Below are 19,570 nucleotides of genomic sequence, written 5' to 3' on the forward strand. Positions count from 1 at the left end.
TACGGCTGACCTCTCGGTTTCTAGGTGGACCATCCGTGTTTTGAGGTCTGCTAGCCTCTTAGACAGCACAGCTGTGGGAGTCACCTTGTGCTCCTCAGAAACTTTGCGAAGACTCACAGTAAGCTGCACTAAAGTGTCACCTTTACGCTTTTTCTCGGCCGCCGCTATTTTAATAAACGACCCTCTGATGTATGCCTTTAACGTGGCCCAGAGTGTGAAATCATCCACTTCACCAGTATCATTTAGGATTAAAAATTCTGTTAGATCCCTGGCAATCGTGGTTTCCGTCCCAGGGTTTGTAAATAAATATGGGTGCAAGCGCCACGTTGAGTGACGCTAAAAGTCCAAACGGGAGCGTAAAGTAATATGTACAGGGTCGTGATCCGACCACGAACATTGGGGAATCCAAGCGTGGGTTACCCCATCCAAGAGGCCCGGATCACAAAAAAAAAAGTCCAATCGTGAGTAGGAGCGATGCACCGAAGAAAAATACGTATAATCGCGAGTAGTCGAATTGAGGGCACGCCATATATCAAACAAGTTAAACTGGTATATCAAATTCAGAAATGTGTGTGACAAATCAGCCACTGGCTTAATTGATTTACGGTTCGTATCCGACCGTCTATCTAGATCCCATATAATATTGAAGTCACCGGCAAGAAGTAAGAGGCCCTGACGTAGGGCCTCCAATTTCTGGAGAAATCTACGTAAGGAGCGAATATGTTGTTTGTTAAGGCTGTAATAAGAGGCCAAAGTATAAGTAGTCCCATCTAACTTGCAGATCAGAATCAAATATCTGCATTGTGGGTCAGATTCAACAAAGATATTTTCATAAGAGATATCTTTGTGAATAAGGATAGCCGTGGGCTCCAGATTTTGCTAGCGACCTAAGGCAGATACTGCGCTTAGTCGGGGAATTAAGCCCCCTCACATTGTGGGTTATACAGCAGAGTGGCATGACTCACCCGTATACCTACCTCCAGTGGTTAGACACTCAAAGGATTGTCAGGCAAGAGATGAAGTTCGCTACGGAGAAAAAAGTAGTTAGGGGGGCGGGTAAGGTGAAGGAATGGGTATGGAAGGGAAGGAGCAAAAAGAAAGGAAGAGAAAAAAAAAAAAAAAGGGGGGGGGGGGAAGAGGGGTGGGAAGTTAGATAGAGCTCAACACAGTCTTAAATGATCAGAGATTAGAACTAACTGTTTAACCAATGTCTGGAAAAAAAAAAACACAGGCAAGCAAACACAGCAAACAAAAATGATAAAGATGAATACAAAGGATGCGGTATATAAACAAGGTAAACCGCGTGTGTAGCCTCTGGAGTGTACTTCCAGAGTACCTTAAGTGGGGGGGGGGGGGGGGTAACCAAAGGGTTGTTAATTGAGCATTAGGAGATTATTTATACAAGTAAGAGAAAGAGGAGCGTGGTGTTAAGGTAGGAGGGGAGGGAGGTATAGTCTCCGGATCTAAGAGGGGGCGGTGAAGGGGAGGAAAGGGGGATAGGGGAATAGAGAAGGAGGGTAGAGAAAGAGAGGAGGAGGAGGAGGAAGGCAGGGGGGTGTAGAGTAAACTGTATCAGAGAACACAGAAACAAGAAAGAGGAGCCTAAGGGTTGAGTGAGAAATATGCGGTCAATCAGCAGTAATATTCATAAGGCATAAATAGAACACTAACAGTCACAACTAGATTAACATTTAAACTTTAACAATGTATGGTTGTAAAACCTCACCAAGACATTTAACAAGTAAAACAGAAAGAGCAAATATGCCAATTGTGAAACACTATGCCTCTCAGCGTTGCAAATTGCAGGCAGCGCATAATCCCACCTCTAGGCGGGTAGATCAACAAACTGTTTGTAGAGAAGGGAATGTGCGACACAAGGTGGCATACATAGTATAGTAGACATTTCTTAGGGTTAATTCGATTATAAATAAAGTGATATAGCTAAGATAACAGAGCATAAGAGAACATCATAACTGATACTTAGTGGTCTCAGCATTAGATTGCTCGAATGTGTCTACCCCCCCATTCAAGCAGAGTATAGCGTTCAGGCAATGGCACAATTACAAATACATTCCCAAAAATTTAAGTGCATTTCACATTTATGGATTGAGTGTGGGAAGGTATATCAGTCAGGGAGGGTACAAGACAAAAGGAGAAAAAGAGAGGGAAGAAGATAGGGGAAAAGATAAAGAGAGGGAAAGGGGAAAGTATATAAGGTGGGAAAGGGAAGAAAGAGGAGAGAAACGAAAGGAAAATAGAGGGGCAGATGGGAAGGGATACATATACATTAGGAATGAGAACTTTGCATATATCAGAACAATAGCAAAGAAAGAATTGTAGTAATAAGAGAGTCACTTGCAATCTTTATATAACCCTGCACCTCCTATTCAGTCCTCACCCTCCTCTTGGGATTGACTGGGTGCAGATGAGTCCTTGAGTAACCTTTGAGGTAGTGGGCTCCATTGTGGGACTAAAGGATTTAAAGAGCTTTGGGGTGAAGTGTCCTGCAAAGACGTAGAGCTCCATCTGTCCAAGAGACTTCGACATTGTTCAATTGTGGTGACTATATGTTGTTGGTTATCTTTCAAAACAGTCAGTCTTGTCGGATGACCCCATCTGTATTTTATATTGTGTGCTCTAAGGAACTTCGTGAAGGTGACAAAAGTCTTTCGCTGTTGAAGGGTGTGGTGGGATAGGTCAGCAAAAATGATGATGTCCTTGAACTGGTCTGGCAAACTGGGTTTGGATAGGGAAGCTCTAACAAGCCGTTCTTTATACGTATAAAAATGTAGACGTACTATAACGTCCCTTGGTTTGTCGGTCGCCAAGCTTCTAGGGCGGAGGGCCCTATGTGCTCTGTCAATGAGGCCCTCATTTGGATTCCCTGGTGGTGCTAGAAGATTAAAGAACTCAGACAGGTGGGTGACTAGATCAGTGGAGGCCACACTATCAGGAATACCCCTAAGACGAAGATTATTCCGACGAGATCGGTCTTCAGCATCAGCAACTTTATTTTCTAGCATAGAAAGCTGCTCTGCTAGACTTTGCGCATATGCCAAGACATTGGCTTGTTCAACTACCATGTCCTCTTGTTTCCTCTCAATTGTGTCCACTCTTTCTGTAGTAGAGGTCAGATCTCGCCTCATCTCAGTCAATGAGGCAGTGATTTGGGATTGGAAAGAAGAGTGGTGTGCCTCAAGTAAGGATTGCAGAGATGACAGAATGAATGAAGGTGTCACAGTTGATGGAGCAGCATCTTGTAGATCCTGCAGAGTGGTAGCCACCATGTCTGATCCTGGTGTATAGGTGCTTGAGCTGTCTTGTGAGTCTTCATTAGTAGGCAACGGCAAAGGATGAAAGTGATCTACCACAGTTCTTTTGGGTCCAGTAGTTATTTTTGGTTTCCTTTTGTTGGCCTGTGCCATTGTAGAATTGCGTAGGGCACAGCCAGTGAGTAAGGTTTAAAGTCAAGACCAGAGGGGGTAACAACAAAGCTTAGAATTGCAAGTTAGACTAAAGTAGTAGGTATATGTATCAGGATCCAGAGACTTAAAATCTCCCTCCCCCCACAACAATGCAATTTAGCAACACATTGGTGGTCTAAGAAAGTGTCCTTGAATTTAATAAGGTGGTCCTGTGTCTCTCACTTTCCAATGATATGGTGTGCTCAAAGCCAAGGCATATTCCCTAGCCACCTAGGAGATTTCTGTGAAGATGTAAGGTTTTAGACCCCAAGTGGGGTAATTTTAGCCTTATACTGTGATGATCTTAGTATGTCCAGGATGCTGGTATCAGCCTTAGAAATTCGGGATCTATGTATGACCCCCTCCCAGGGAAGTGCCTCCTTTTGGGCGAAGTAGGAGAAGGATGTTGGGTATGACCCGCTGTCACCAAGGACAGCGGGAAAGGATGAGAGGGTGTCCAGACCTAGGGAGAGGTGTTAGTATCCTCTCTAGTTATAGTGATAGGCACACAGCTGTTGATGCTAGAGAAATGATTCAAAAAAATTAGATGCAGGCTAATAGGGGTCACACAAGAAGGAAAGTATCACAGTTGTATTACACACCACACCTCGTTACCAACAGACGCAATCTCTGTAAATGCAGATCGCATGGGAGAATATTACAAATGCATAAAGTCTGTGCTTTTCGGTGGGGTTCTATGAGAGCAGAATTTTATCATATAAGTCTGAAGAAAGCTTGTGACTGTTCAGGCATGGGCCCAAATTTCCACCTATTATAGAAGAGTAGCTGGATCTCATAGAGTTAATTCAAAGTGGGATCCTTTGCCTAAATATTACAATTCCCCTATCAGTCCAGCTTGACAGAGAGGTACTTTCAGCTAGTGTGTAACGTTAGCAAACTTGATCCTGCAAACTTGTATTAGGTGGCAGGGAGCCTAGGCCTGTAATGCAGAGACCGGTGTAATAGCTTTGCAGTGGAGGGCTGTGTAACTGGTAATGTTGCTCAATATATGTTTGGGGTACTACAGTCTATATCAGTGAGGGCAAACAATACAGGAAAACAGCATTAATGTTTCTCACCCTCCTTTTAGGCTGACTGTTGAAAGACGTCACAGATGCAATTCACCTTGAGCTCAGCGGTGTATCGCGGGTCTGGGCCGCAATATGGCGATGGTTCGCGCCAAAACGAATGGCGAAGTTTTGAGCCCCTGTCTTCCCCTCACAAGGGGACCTCTGTAAGCTCCGGCAGGTACCGGGCTGGGACCGGACTGATCCCTAAGACAATCTGCTCCACAGGCGGGAAGGAAGGTCACAGGTAAAAGTTTCTCTGTAGGTTGAAAATCCCTACGTTGCTGAAGCCTGATGTGCGGTGCTGAGATACTGCTCCGGAGCGGAGCCCCGGCCCTCCGGGCAGTAGTGGTATGTGTGCAGGAGGATAGGTAGGGTCAGGATCGGAATAGGGTTAAGTTGAGACCGGAGAGGTGTAGTAGACTGAGCTCAGTGAGCCTTTACCTCCCACTCCTACAAGGCAGCGCCGCCGCTCCTGAACTGGGTCTGTAGTATGTCTGCTTGCTATTTCTGCTACCTGGTGTTAGAGTAGCGCAGACTTTATTTGTCTCAGGTGTGCCTTCACTCCGTAGATGTTCTGGAGAGGTGTAATTTAGGTTATTTCCATTAGAATATGTACTTTATTTGGGTAAAAATAAAGTTAGCGAGAGAGAGCTCCTTCAATATGCGTCTCTCTAGTTAGCCAGTTGGCTCCGCCCCCCCAGGTGTAATTAGTTTAAAATTCTTGTAATCTTTTTTTATTTTTTGTAATTTAGTTTAGTTGATTTAATTGTAGATAATTGTAGATAGTTTAATTAATTTATTGATAATGTAGTGTTAGGTTTAAGTGTAACTTAGGTTAGGATTTATTTTACAGGTAATTTTGTAATTATTTTAACTAGGTAACTATTAAATAGTTATTAACTATTTAATAGCTATTGTACCTGGTTAAAATACAAAGTTGCCTGTAAAATAAATATTAATCCTAAAATAGCTACAATATAATTATTATTTATATTGTAGCTATATTAGGGTTTATTTTACAGGTAAGTATTTACCTTTAAATAGGATTAATGTATTTAATAAGAATTATTTTATTTCGTTAGAATAAAATTATATTTAACTTAGGGGGGTGTTAGGGTTAGTGTTAGACTTAGCTTTAGGGGTTAATACATTTATTAGAGTAGCGGTGAGGTCCGGTCGACAGATTAGGGGTTAATACTTGAGGTTAGGTGTCGGCGATGTTAGGGAGGGCAGATTAGGGGTTAATACTATTTATTATAGGGTTTTTGAGGCGGGAGTGAGGCGGATTAGGGGTTAATACATTTATTATAGTAGCGGTGAGGTCCGGTCGGCAGATCAGTGGTTAATAATTGTAGGTAGCGGCGACGTGGGGGGGGGGGGCAGATTAGGGGGTAATAAATATTATGTAGGGGTCGGCAATGTTAGGGGCAGCAGATTAGGGGTACATAGGGATAATGTAGGTTGCGGCGGTGTGCGGTCGGCAGATTAGAGGTTAAAAAAAAAATAATAGAGTGGCGGCGATGTGGGGGGGGCCTCGGTTTAGGGGTGCATAGGTAGTTTATGGGTGTTAGTGTACTTTAGAGCACAGTAGTTAAGAGCTTTATGAACCGGCGCTAGCCCAGAAAGCTCTTAACTCCTGTTTTTTTTCTGCGGCTGGAGTTTTGTCGTTAGATTTCTAACGCTCACTTCAGCCAAGACTCTAAATACCGGCGTTAGAAATATCCCATTGAAAAGATAGGATACGCAATTGACGTAAGGGGATCTGCAGTATGGAAAAGTTGTGGCTGGAAAGTGAGCGTTAGACCCTTTCCTGACTGACTCTAAATACCAGCGGGTGGTAAAAAGCAGCGTTAGGACCCCCTAACGCTGGTTTTGACGGCTAACGCAGAACTCTAAATCTAGGCGAATGTTATCTATATTGTTTACCTGAACTAGCTCTCCCCTGTTGTGAAAAGCAAATGCAAAAGCATGTGATTAGAGGCAGCCTTCAAGAGCTTAGAAATCATCATCATATGAGCCTTACTAGGTTTAGCTTTCAACTAAGAATACCAAGAGAACAAAGCAAAATTGGTGATAAAAGTACATTGGAAAGTTGTTTAAAATTACATGCCCTATCTGAATCATGAAAGTGTTTTTGGACTTGAGGCATTTTTGTATAAAAAAAAAAAAAAAAATTAAAAAAAAAATTAAAAAAAAAAAAAAGGCAGAACAAACACTTTAGGAATGTAAAGCATGCTGTATGGTAAAAGACAACACAAAAACATTCTGAAAGAAGACCACATGTTACCGTTTTCCTGTTACTATAAAAACATAAAAATCAATATTCCTCTTATAGTGTATGATGCAAAAGAAAAAAAAAATCACTTCTGGCATGTTAAAGGGATACTAAACCCAAATTTTTGCTTTCATGATTCAGATAGAAAGTTGCTTAAAATGACATGCTCTAATTTACTCTTATCACATTTTCTTCTCTCTCTTACTATCTTTATTTGAAAAAGGAATCTAAGATAAGAAACAGACCATTTTTGGTCCAGCACACTGGATAGTGCTTGGTGGCTAAGTAAGTAAGTTGATTAAAATTGCATTCTCTATTTGACTCACACACAATAAAAAATAATAATAATAATAATAATAATAATAATAATAATAATAAGTTTCGTATGCCTTTAAGCCATGTTGTAGGTTACATGATAGAAGTTTGCCTGAGATGCTTTTGTGCTGTCAACTGTTTTTTCACATGCAAACAAAAAAGCAGCTGGTTCCAAAGCAAACTGCTAAACTGACTTGCTGTGACATCACAAGTACTTTAGCAAAAAGGGAGCTAGTATCTATTTTTGACAGTGTTTTGAAACATGCTAAAAAAATAATTCCAGAAAAGAAGATTGTACTTCAAAAAAAAAAAAAAAAAATGGAATTTTTTTAATTTGTAAATCAGATTTTTATTCTAAAAACCAAATTGTACTCCCAAAAAATTAGATTTGTATCAGTTTGTCACAAATTATGTACAGATGTGTGCCTTTTTGACAAACTTATTCCATATATACACTAGTAAAAATTGAAAGCCTAAGGGGATGTATATCCTCTGCGTCATGTGTGAGATCTAAGGTTTAGCTGTTCTTTAGGGGTGCTCGATCTCATCTGAGGCCTTGCTGCAGAATGCAGATGTCACAAAAGTCTGTAGGTATCAAGTATATGGTTTGAAGTCTCACTAACCAGGAAAGAAATTGCAAGGACCTGTGTCTCCCACACAAACACACACACACTGGTCATGGGTTCTACGTAATGTGGAATTTACCTTGCATAGGGAGGCTATAGGGGGGTCTGGATAACTGGTCTGTGGTACTGATGCAGCACATACATACATGACTCCTTGAAACATTTTAGACAGTGTATCTGGTCTAGAGTTAGGATCTAATGTGGCACATGTGTGGCCTATGAGAAGTGCAAGGGGGCCATGCATGTAGTCTAGTGCAAGTGGTCTGATTTAGTATAAATGTAGGAAGGCCTTGCATTTGGTACTAGGAGGACATACTCTCTTTATGAGAACATCTTGTCATGCGCGCATCAAACTGGTCAATGACACAAAGTTCCAATTACAAAATGCAGGATAGACAATGTATGCTGAAAGGAACCAGTACCACTATCTGCTGCCCACAGTTAACAAAGAATAAGAAAATGCTAATGCAATCTTGTAAGAACGGGACTTGCCAGTCATGCCAGTTGCACCTGACCTGGATGCTATAACTCCACCACCTCAAGACCACTGCCTCTTAACAAGTGTTGCAGGCTTGCTCAGGAGGTTAGTTTTGAAGCTTGATAAATGGAATCCATAGAGGCACGTGAATCATGATATAAGGACTTGGAGAACTGTTTAATTGCTGATTTTGTTCTTTTCAAATGAAGAAGCCTGTGGAAGTGAGCAGACCTACAAACCAAAATACAATACAGATCTGCCAAGAGCCCCAGCAACCATTAAACTAGTGGGGAAGAAGAGGCGGCAGGCACTACAATTCAGACCCACGAAAAAAATGGTAAAATATAAAGTCTTTATTGAAGGCACTTGGCCATATTAAAAGGCAGACTTATAAATGTGGGGCCAAAATATGCTATGCGTGTCCTAACATTCTACAGGGTGACACTTTTCACTGTTCTGCTGATAATAAGATCTATAATATAGATTTTTATGCCAATTGTTCCACTCAATATGCGGTTTACCTACTGACATGTAAATGTTGTTTGTGCCAATATGTAGGTATGACATCACGCAATGTCAGAACCAGATTCAATGAACACATCAGGGACACTAAAAACTATGAACCTGATTCTGCAGTTGCCAACCATTTTAATTATGTTCATTTCTCTAATCAAGCGGAATTGGCTCTGCAAATTATAGACATAGCTATAGTTCCCCCTAGAGGTGGTAATAAGTCTAAGATATTAGAGAAGAAGGAATTATATTGGATTTTAAAACTCAAAACACGTCATCCAAATTGGCATGAATAGGGAATGTGATATCAGTTACTTTATTGATAATTAGACTATGTTCAATGTTCTATCTTCTATGCCTTACCATTTATGGCTTGTATTCTCTATTTTTCTGGTTATCTGCTTCTTTCCCATTTTTTCCTTTATTTTATTTTATTTTATTCTATAGTAGTATCCTTTGCCAGTTAAAATTTAGAACACCTTATTTTGTAAGTTGTTTCTTTTAATATTTGGCATATATTTTTAGGTCATAGAAAATCAAAGTATATATGTATATTTACTTACATTTATTATTAATTTTTATTGATTTCTTGCCTAAACTTACAATTTTTGGTTTTCTATTTGTGTAACCTGATGCACCTAATAACCGCATTATTAGCATTTACTCCTTGTGTCTGTTTACTCTGTAACTTTGTTTATTAATGGCTAATTGAAATTGTCCTGTATCTACTCAGCACTATCTATGTTTTTAACCTGCTTTTATTTTGGCTGCTGAAGGGTTAACCTTTTTCTGTCTAGCCTATAAATAGTCTAGGTTGTCACATAGACAATAGTCTATGAGTAAGCGCCACTAGGGGGCGCGAAACGCGTAAGACCTTGTCCGTGCTGTTTTCCCTGCCTGTCAGTCTGCCTTTTAATATGGCCAAGTGCCTTCAATAAAGACTTTATATTTTACCATTTTTTTCGTGGGTCTGAATTGTAGTGCCTGCCGCCTCTTCTTCCCTGCTATTTCTTCACGGGCTAATCCTCCGTTACCTGGCTACGGCACTCCGTGAGTATCCTGTGGATCTTCAGTGACCTTTTCCTAAGGTTTGCATTTCCGGTTCACCCCGAGGACGCCATAGCTGCGATTACCTTTTCACCTTCACATTAAACTAGTGCCATGACATCACTGGATGCTGGCACAGAAAAGCTATTCTTTGAACATAAAACCAGATTAAAACCGATACAATACAATAGAATATCAAACTGACTTTATTCTCTATGTATCCTTTATTGAAAAGCATATGTATATATCATCAGGGGCAGCAATTTAAATTTGGAATACCATATCCCTTTTAAGGCTCAACCAATAAACTGCATCAACTTATACAAGTTTTTTGTATTTTTAAAATGACCAAAGTCTCACATTAAAAAAAAAGCACCTGTATACGATACCTATTCCTCCCACCAAATTCTGAATTTCATCTTAGTTTAGTTTTATCAACCCTCAATTTGGGGAAACATTTGGAAGACACCAGACCATGCAAGTTAAGGAAACAAAATGTAAGAAGTTCTCATTATTATACTGTTGCTTGCCTATAACTTTAAACGCAGTTAAAATCAGAAGCTGAGCAACATCGCACTACTGGGAGCTAGCTGAACACATCTGGTGAGCCAATAACAGGCATAAGCCCATCTAGGTTATGCTTTTCAATTGGCATACTTGCTAATCAACAGATACAGTAGGTACCCCTGTAGCCACTGCCTTACACAAATACACATTTTTGGTGGGGCATAATGTGAGTGCACATCTAACACATCTGCCTGCCACTGTGGTAAACCATTCATCAAAATCTGCAAGAAAGAAATGTGTTCATAAATCCAAATAAAATATTTAAAGAAGTGCATAAAAATTCCTGTTGCACCTTCACCAATACACGCATGATAACAACTCCAAACACTACAAGAACACAGTACAACTACCCATAGCAAACATTTAAAGGGATACTGAACCCAAAAAAATGATTTCATGATTCAGATAGAGCATGTAATTATAAGCAACTTTCTAATTTACTTCTATTATCAATTTTTCTTCGTTCTCTTGCTATCTTTATTTTAAAAAGAAGGCATCTAAGCTAAGGAGTCAGCAAATTTTTGATTCAGAACCATGGACAGCACTTTTTTTATTGGTGCTGTCCAATCAGCAAAGACATCCCAGGTTGTTTACCAAAATGGGCCGGCATCTAAACTTACATTCTTGCTTTTCAAATAAACATACCAAGAGAATAAAGAAAATTTGATAATAGGAGTTTATTAGAAAGTTGCTTAAAATTGCATGCTCTATCTGAATCACAAAAGAAAAAATTTGGGTACAGTGTCCCTTTAACAGGTAAATGACACATCAAGGGTCCAATTATAAGCACACATGATCAAGGAGTAAAGGATAAAGGTACAGCAGTAAACCAGACTTTCTGAAGTGTAAACATAACTTGCCCTGTAATTACAGCAAACACTTTTTAAACTATTAAAGTATAGTATACACATACTTGTCATATTATATATCTTATAGTGTGGGGGATTATCCAATATATATATATATTATATATATATATATATATATATACACATACATACACACACACACACACATATACATACATACAAAAAGACTACATAATACTGTAAACTGATTTTAACTATACAAATAGAAGTACATATGTATTGTACTACACATAAACCCAACTAAATAATTTAGTTTCATTTAGTTTAGCAATAAAAACCACAACATGTAAACATAAACACTACATATACACTATCCAAAGAGATGGTTTGCTTTATTATTAAGAAAGAACATTTTTAAAAGCTAACATTTAACATAGAATAGTATAAGAGCATACACATTAATCATAAGCAGATACCACAATAAAATGTATATAGAAATACTAAATACGCCAGATAAAACAAAGATTTGCACTGTGCATAAATACATCATTTTTAATACATACTGCCTAGGAATGCTAATATAACTCATCAGTCATCACATAAACGTATAGATATATAGTGACTGCAAATAGACCACATATAAACCAAGTAAAACCACTACAACATATTCTCATATGTAGATTGATTGCGTGTGTTCCTCATGCAGCTGCTGTCAGGCATGTACACACACATACATACAGAGGATGTGACAGAACGAGCTTGCGGGTAGACTCACGCACTCACCTTTTCGCAAAGTGTGCGCACTTGGGTCTCATTCAGTTGTTTGCAGTCATTGAGCTGCTCAATCCACTGGTCCAGCTCTTTGGTAAACGTTTTATCCTCCATAACCACAGCCCGGCGCTGCCGCTTCTCCTTCCCGACACACAAACACAGCTCCTACACACCGTACCGGAGCATACACCTCCTCCTGTCACAGTCTGTCACGCCCTAGCCCTCAAACTCCACTCGTGGGGATCCAAACAGACCCAGCTACAATAAATATCTAAGATAGGTTGGTTACAGAGGAGGAGGCCGCCGCACCGCTGTATCGTTGTTTTCTTCCGCCTCCTCCTCCTCATTCAATCGCCCCTCCGACCACAGGAGCGCGCACCGAGGAAGAATCGAGGATGTGCATGGAGGCAAGAAAACAGAACAGAGAGGTGTGACTATAGATCACATGACTAAGGGAGGCGTGTGGTTACAGAGCGGGAGACAAGCGAGGGAATAGGAAGCGCGTACCCATATATTACAGCCTACTTCGCCCTAGCTGGAATATCTTGCGCATGCGCACCACTGTGACAAGTCATGGCTGAGGTATTTTGGTCATTTGTAGCGAGCAGTTGTTATTTAAAAAAAAAAGTAAAATAACAAATACTAGTAGACAAATTTTTTTTAAATAGTTTTGCTCGTTTTTATGCTGCCACACAAAAAGTTTTTCCTCACACGTTTAAGGGTTACTGTTAAATAGTAAAAACAAGATAGACATATATGTGATGGATGGATTCAAATCTTAGATTATCCTTACATTAATGTGTAGATTTACTTTTAAAAATACAGGGAAAGGGGGTCGATAAAATACGCTAAAATAAGAAATTACCATATAAAAACAAATTGCAATGTTTTTGTAACTAAAAGTAATGAAACATAATATATATTACAATCCCATACCGTTCAATATCCCTTTAAAATGACATTAACTAAACAATTTGAAATAGTAATATAAAATGATAAATCATATATATATTAAAAAAACTACTATATACTTTCATTATTTATTTTGTACTATTTTCCAGTAATTCCATTCTGAAATAGTGAGAATTTCAGTTCCTGTTACAAAAGGAAGTGCAGAACACTTTTATTTCACACAGCCATTGGCTGCACACTTTAGTGACTTATTTATAACTGTCTCTAATTGGCCACAGCAGAGACAGTAATCTAAGTTACAACATGGCAGCTCCATTTGTTTTATAGACATTAAAACTTTACACTTCTTTTGCCACTATTTTAACACCCAATGAAGCTTTAAACAATACATCTACATGTTTTTCACAGACTACTCTTTTCTTTTAGGGCATCAATTCTATCTAGCATGTATTTAGTATTTAATGTCCCTTTAAGCAAGTGGCGTATCTGTATTATGAATGCGAAGTAGAGAAAAAAATATTTTTTACATTTTGATCTAGGTGTTTTACACAGTTTTGTAAATAAATTTTAAACTAGTAATAAATCAATTAACAACAATTCTATGATGACATATATATCACTTTATGTATGAATATTCTTAAAATGCACACATCTCCCAAATGTATTTGTACGTAACATTAAACAAATATACTTCATAAACATCTAATGCTTGGATCCAGATTTCATTCCTTAAATTAAAGGGACAGTGTAGTGAAAACTAAACATTCATGATTCAGAAAGGGCATGCAATTTTAAACAACTTTTCAATTTACTTTTTTTTAATCAAATTTGCTCTGTTCTCTTGGTATTCTTTATTAAAAGCTAAACCTAGGTAGGCTAAAGTGTGCCTCTTATCTCTGTGTATTTTTACTGTCCCAGTTAGACACTGCTAGTTCATGTGTGCCATATAGATAACATTGTGCTTGCTTTAAGTCTGTCAAAAGAACTGAAATAAGGGGGCAGTCTGCGGAGGCTTAGACACGATAATCACAGAGGTAAAAAGTATATTAATATAACATGTTGGTTATCCAAAACTGGGGAATGGGTAATAAAGGGTTTACCTATCTTTTTAAACAATAATAAAATTCATGTAGACTGTCCCTTTAAGGTTTTGCTATCTTATCCCTTTATTGCTGAGCCACTTCAGACACCTCAGCTCTATATTTATATTTCATTTTTCAATGTTTCTTCTTTGTGACTTTTTAGAAGGCCAGGGGATTATAGAATACTAGTCCTAAAGCCCGTTCACACGGGCCATTTTTTGCAGTACAGTGGTCCCACCCCTTGCGTTCTCTCCCTCCCACTCTCTTTTGCTTTCTCTCTCTCCCCCCTCTCTTTTGCGCTCTCTCTTTCCCCCCTCTCTTTTGCACTCTCTCCCCCCCCCTCTTTTGCGCTCTCTCTCTCCCTCTCTATCTCCCCTCTCTTTCTATCTCCCCTCTCTCTTTCTCTCTCTCCCCTCTCTCCATCTCCCCTCTCTCTCTCTCTCCCCTCTCTCTCACTCCCCTCTCTCTCTCCCGCTCCCCTCTCTCTTTTTCATTTTTCAATGTTTCTTCTTTGTGACTTTTTAGAAGGCCAGGGGATTATAGAATACTAGTCCTAAAGCCCGTTCACACGGGCCATTTTTTGCAGTACAGTGGTCCCACCCCTTGCGTTCTCTCCCTCCCACTCTCTTTTGCTTTCTCTCTCTCCCCCCTCTCTTTTGCGCTCTCTCTTTCCCACCTCTCTTTTGCACTCTCTCTCTCCCCCCTCTTTTGCGCTCTCTCTCTCCCTCTCTATCTCCCCTCTCTTTCTATCTCCCCTCTCTCTTTCTCTCTCTCCCCTCTCTCCATCTCCCCTCTCTCTCACTCCCCTCTCTCTCTCCCGCTCCCCTCTCTCTCTCTCCCCTCTCTCTCGCTCCCCTTTTGAGTTGTTTGAGCTCTCTCCACAGCCTTTCACGGCCCCGCCCCCTTCGCGCACCTTCACGCACCTTCACGCACCTTCACGCTAGGCTCCACCCCCTTCATGGCAGGCCCCGTCCCTTCAGTGGCCCTTCACGTTAGACCACGCCCCTTCATGGACGGTCACGCCCCCCCACATGCTCGGTCACACCCACTTCTGCTCACGGCTGTCGGCAGATCAGGTAGGGATTTAAGGCCAAGTGTGTTTGTCCTTGTGCTGTCTCTACTGCGCATGACAGCTTCGGACAAACACACTTGGCCTTTTATAGTATAGGATAGTATTTCAAAACACCATTTGAAATGAAAAAAGTAACAATTGCATGCCATTTTTACATAGCATAGATACAGTATATTTCCTAAATATGTCAAACACCCACTTTATGGTTCTACATTTAGCATCAGTTCACCTTCCCAGAACGCCACAATTTAAAATTCTATTACCAATATGATTCAATAAGAAATTCTAAATGAACATTAGAATGTAAAATGTATTATTTTTGTTTGTTACTTTGTACATTATTGAAATGTTTGTAGAAAATGAATAGGAATAAAATCTCTAACCATACACATTTAAAGGATTACTATCTTTTACTATTTTTATTATAAACAAACCCCATATAACATGTTATAAGCATAAACTAAAACATACTGACCTATAAATGTTGTAAGACGAAGAAGCATAACGGTAGAAAAATCATATTTAGTTTTCGGTGATTACGTCACGATATCCAGCCCACAAATGTCGGCACTACGTGTTAGGATACAGTAACCAATCATATTGCATGTTTATGCATCTCATTAAGAGACTAATTTGTCCTACTGCGCATAAAATCGGCTAAATATCGCATGCGCATTTTAAACTAGTGAATCCGAAGTTACCCACAGATAGGAATCAGGCTTGCGCATTACAAGGAGTGACGGTTTCTGTGACGTTGCGCAATCTTGCGCATGCGCAGAGCTTATTAGAGGCGCCATATTCAAACCGCGGTTGTCAGCCCGGATTGCACAGGAGTTAAGGATACCCACGGAGTGGGTTTGGAAAGCAATAAATAATTGAAGAAAGAAATCGGCAAAACGGTAACAATCTCATTATGAGATTATATTGAGAAAATGTTTGATTAGGGTAGTTAGTTCGTTACAAGCTTAGATATTTTTTGCTTACAGTGTCCCTTTAAGATACATTTAAAAATTACACAACATTCTTATTTTGCAGATGGGCAATATAGAGGTCTTAATCCTCCCATATTTTGTAGAATGGTCATAGTTTGGCACTCTCTCCCAATGTCTGTTCCATAGCACTCCCTTCCCTGAAACAATAATACCTTTTACTAGAAACTTTTTTACTGTTACATGTATATTGCAAAATGCTTTGAAGTTCAAACCAAAATTGAAATGCATTATTGTGCATTTTCAGCTTTAACTTGTATCTCTTTATTGTTTTTTATTATTATTATTTTAGATCAAATATATCATTTTTGTAAGTTTTCCCAAGAAGTTCAGTGTGTGAAGTATAACCATACAGAAGGTGAGTAGCAGGCTGGCAGGAGCAAGAATCTGCAGAATAAGATATAATTAGGCAGCCAAAGGTCAAACATGCAATCTAATTATCAGGTTAGGAGAGACAAGTTTAAGCCAGGCAGGCCAGGCAACATTGAAGCAGGCAAGTGTTTAGGCAGGAGACCAGATAGCAAATCAAGCAGTTCACTCATAAAACTCAGAGGTATGCTTTAATGCTAGAGATGCCTCCTACTCCATAAAAGAAGCACATATGCTAAAGTGTGCCAAGCAGACCAGATGCCATGATGAACCCGAGGACATAAAAAAAATGAATAAGCCACAGTGCAAAAATATGACCTTATTGATAGTGATGTCGCGAACTTAAAATTTTCCGTTCGCGAACAGTGGACTCAAACTTCCGCAACTAATCGCGAACGGGTGAACCGGGCGAACCGCCATTGACTTCAATAGGCAGGCGAATTTTAAAACCCACAGGGACTCTTTCTGGCCACAATAGTGATGGAAAAGTTGTTTCAAGGGGACTAACACCTGGACTGTGGCATGCTGGAGGGGGATCCATGGCAAAACTCCCACGGAAAATTACATAGTTGATGCAGAGTCTGGTTTTAAGCCATAAAGGGCATAAATCACCTAACATTCCTAAATTGTTTGGAATAACGTGCTTTAAAAGATCAGGTATGATGTTGTATTGATCAGGTAGTGTAAGGGTTACGCCCGCTTCACAGTGACAGACCAAACTCCCCGTTTAACGCACCGCAAACAACCGCAAACAGTCCATTTGCACAACCACGAGATAGATAGATTTGATAGATACATAGATTAGATAGATAGATCAATAGATGCAATATACATTTGATAGATACGATAGATAGATAGATTTGATAGATAGATAAATAGATAGATTTGATAGATATATAATTTCCCAGACAGAGAATTACAAGACATGCGGTCTGTGACCCATGGTAAGGTTCCCAGAGGCAGTTGCGGCGCCAGGGGACGTGTATATGGCATGGATTTTAGGAACCGGGAGATGGAAAAAGATACTTGGTCGGTCCTCCTACTTCAAATTTGGGGCACTGCGCGTGCAATCTACTGTGGCACCAGATATGAGTGGTGTGTTAAGTAGTACTATTCTGATCAGTTTAATACATGTTACTCCCCCTATCGAGGGAGGTGTATATGGCATGGATTTTAGGAACCGGGAGATGGAAAAAGATGCTTGGCCGGTCCTCCTACTTCAAATTTGGGGCACTGCGCGTGCAATCGTGGCCGGACTTTTAGCCGACGGCCATTTGGCTGACGGACATTTGTCCGACGGACATTTGGCCGAAACACAAGTGGCTGTCACAAAACAGTCCAGCCACGAGATAGATAGATTTGATAGATAGATAGATACATAGATCAATAGATGCAATATACATTTGATAGATATGATTGATAGTTAGATAGATTTGATAGATAAATAGATAGATTTGATAGATATATAATTTCCCAGACAGAGAATTACAAGATGTGTGGTCTGGGACCCATGGTAAGGTTACTTCCTTTTGCACAATCGAGTACAGGTTGGGGATTGCCTTTTGTGCAAAGAAATTTCGGCCGGGTACCTTCCACTGCGGTGTCCCCTATCAGGGGATGTGTATATGGCATGGATTTAAGGAACTGGGAGATGGAAAAAGATGCTTGGTCGGTCCTCCTACTTCAAATTTGGGGCACTGCGCGTGCAATCTAATGTGCCACCAGATAGGAGTGGTGTGTTAAGTAGTACTATTCCTATCAGTTTAATCCTGTTAAGTGTCTTTTTTTTTGGTTTTGGTTTTGAAGCCACAGTGCAGCACCAGAGGCCAGAAAAATTTGGCATGTACACATGCCTGAAAAATTAGGTATTGTAGCAGCGGCCAGAAAAAATGATGTTTGTTTCCCAGGCAGAAAGTGCCCTAAAACTTTGCGGCTTGAACCCTAGTTGTCACGCAAGTCATCCGGCATTTGAAGATAAAATACAGCAGCGTGTGGACCATTTTTAGCCCAAGGCAGCTCATGTCATCAGGCCTTTTTTACTCGAATGTATCGCCCAATGTCAGTCCCTTTGGGATCTATCCCTCATTCATCTTAATAAAGGTGAGGTAATCTAGACCTTTTTTGACCTAGGCGACTTCTCTTCTCAGTGACAATACCTCCTGCTGCACTGAAGGTCCTTTCTGACAGGACACTTGAAGCGGGGCAGGCCAGAAGTTCTATTGCAAATTGGGATAGCTCAGGCCACAGGTCAAGCCTGCACACCCAGTAGTCAAGTGGTTCATCGCTCCTCATAGTGTCGAGATCTGCAGTTAAGGCGAGGTAGTCTGCTACCTGTCGGTCGAGTCGTTCTCTGAGGGTGGACCCCGAAGGGCTGTGGCGATGCATAGGAGTTAAAAAGCTCCGCATGTCCTCCATCAACAACATGTCTGTAAAGCGTCCTGTCCTTGCCGGCGTGGTCGTGGGAGTCGGAGGATTACTTTCAGCTCTTCCCCTGTTAGATTCACGTTGTGCTGTGACATCACCCTTATACGCTGTGTAAAGCATACTTTTTAATTTATTTTGGAAATGCTGCATCCTTTCCGACTTGTTGTAATTCGGTAACATTTCTGGCACTTTATGCTTATACCGGGGGTCTAGTAGCGTGGACACCCATTACAGGTCGTTCTCCTTCAGCTTTTTTATACGAGGGTCCCTCAACAGGCACGACAGCATGAAAGACCCCATTTGCACAAGGTTGGATGCCGAGCTAGTCATGTCCCGTTCCTCGTCCTCAGTGATGTCACTGAAGGTATCTTCTTCCCCCCCAGCCATGTACAACACCACGGGTACCAGATAGGTGACAACGAGCACCCTGGGATGCCTGTTGTGGTTGGTCTTCCTCCTCCTCCTCAAAGCCACATTCCTCCTCTGACTCCTCTTCCTCACAATCCTCTTCCAGCGTTGCCGCAGGTCCAGCAAGTGATGCTGATAAGGCTGTTTCTGGTGGTGATGGTGACCACAACTCTTCCTCTTCACGCTCATCTACGGCTTGATCCAGCACTCTTCGCAGGGCACGCTCCAGAAAGAAAAAAATTGGTATGATGTCGCTGATGGTGCCTTCGGTGCGACTGACTAGGTTTGTCACCGCCTCAAAAGGACGCATGAGCCTACAGGCATTGCGCATTAGTGCCCAGTAACGTGGCAAAAAAATTCCCAGCTCCGCAGAGGCTGT

General features: G+C 40.6%; 1 protein-coding gene across 1 annotated transcript in view; it reads right to left on the reverse strand.

Annotated features, from left to right (window-relative positions):
* The window catches only part of PPP2CB (protein phosphatase 2 catalytic subunit beta), a 184,723-nt gene extending 172,367 nt beyond the window's left edge, over positions 1-12,356 (reverse strand). Inside the window, exon 1 of the mRNA XM_053700135.1 lies at positions 11,948-12,356. Coding sequence (XP_053556110.1) covers positions 11,948-12,049 — 102 coding nt within the window. The 5' untranslated portion in view covers positions 12,050-12,356. The remainder of the gene's footprint in view (positions 1-11,947) is intronic.
* Positions 12,357-19,570: the final 7,214 nt, after the last annotated feature.

This window comes from Bombina bombina, chromosome 2 (genome assembly GCF_027579735.1).
Source record: "Bombina bombina isolate aBomBom1 chromosome 2, aBomBom1.pri, whole genome shotgun sequence".
In the NCBI taxonomy this organism is placed as follows: domain Eukaryota; kingdom Metazoa; phylum Chordata; class Amphibia; order Anura; family Bombinatoridae; genus Bombina; species Bombina bombina.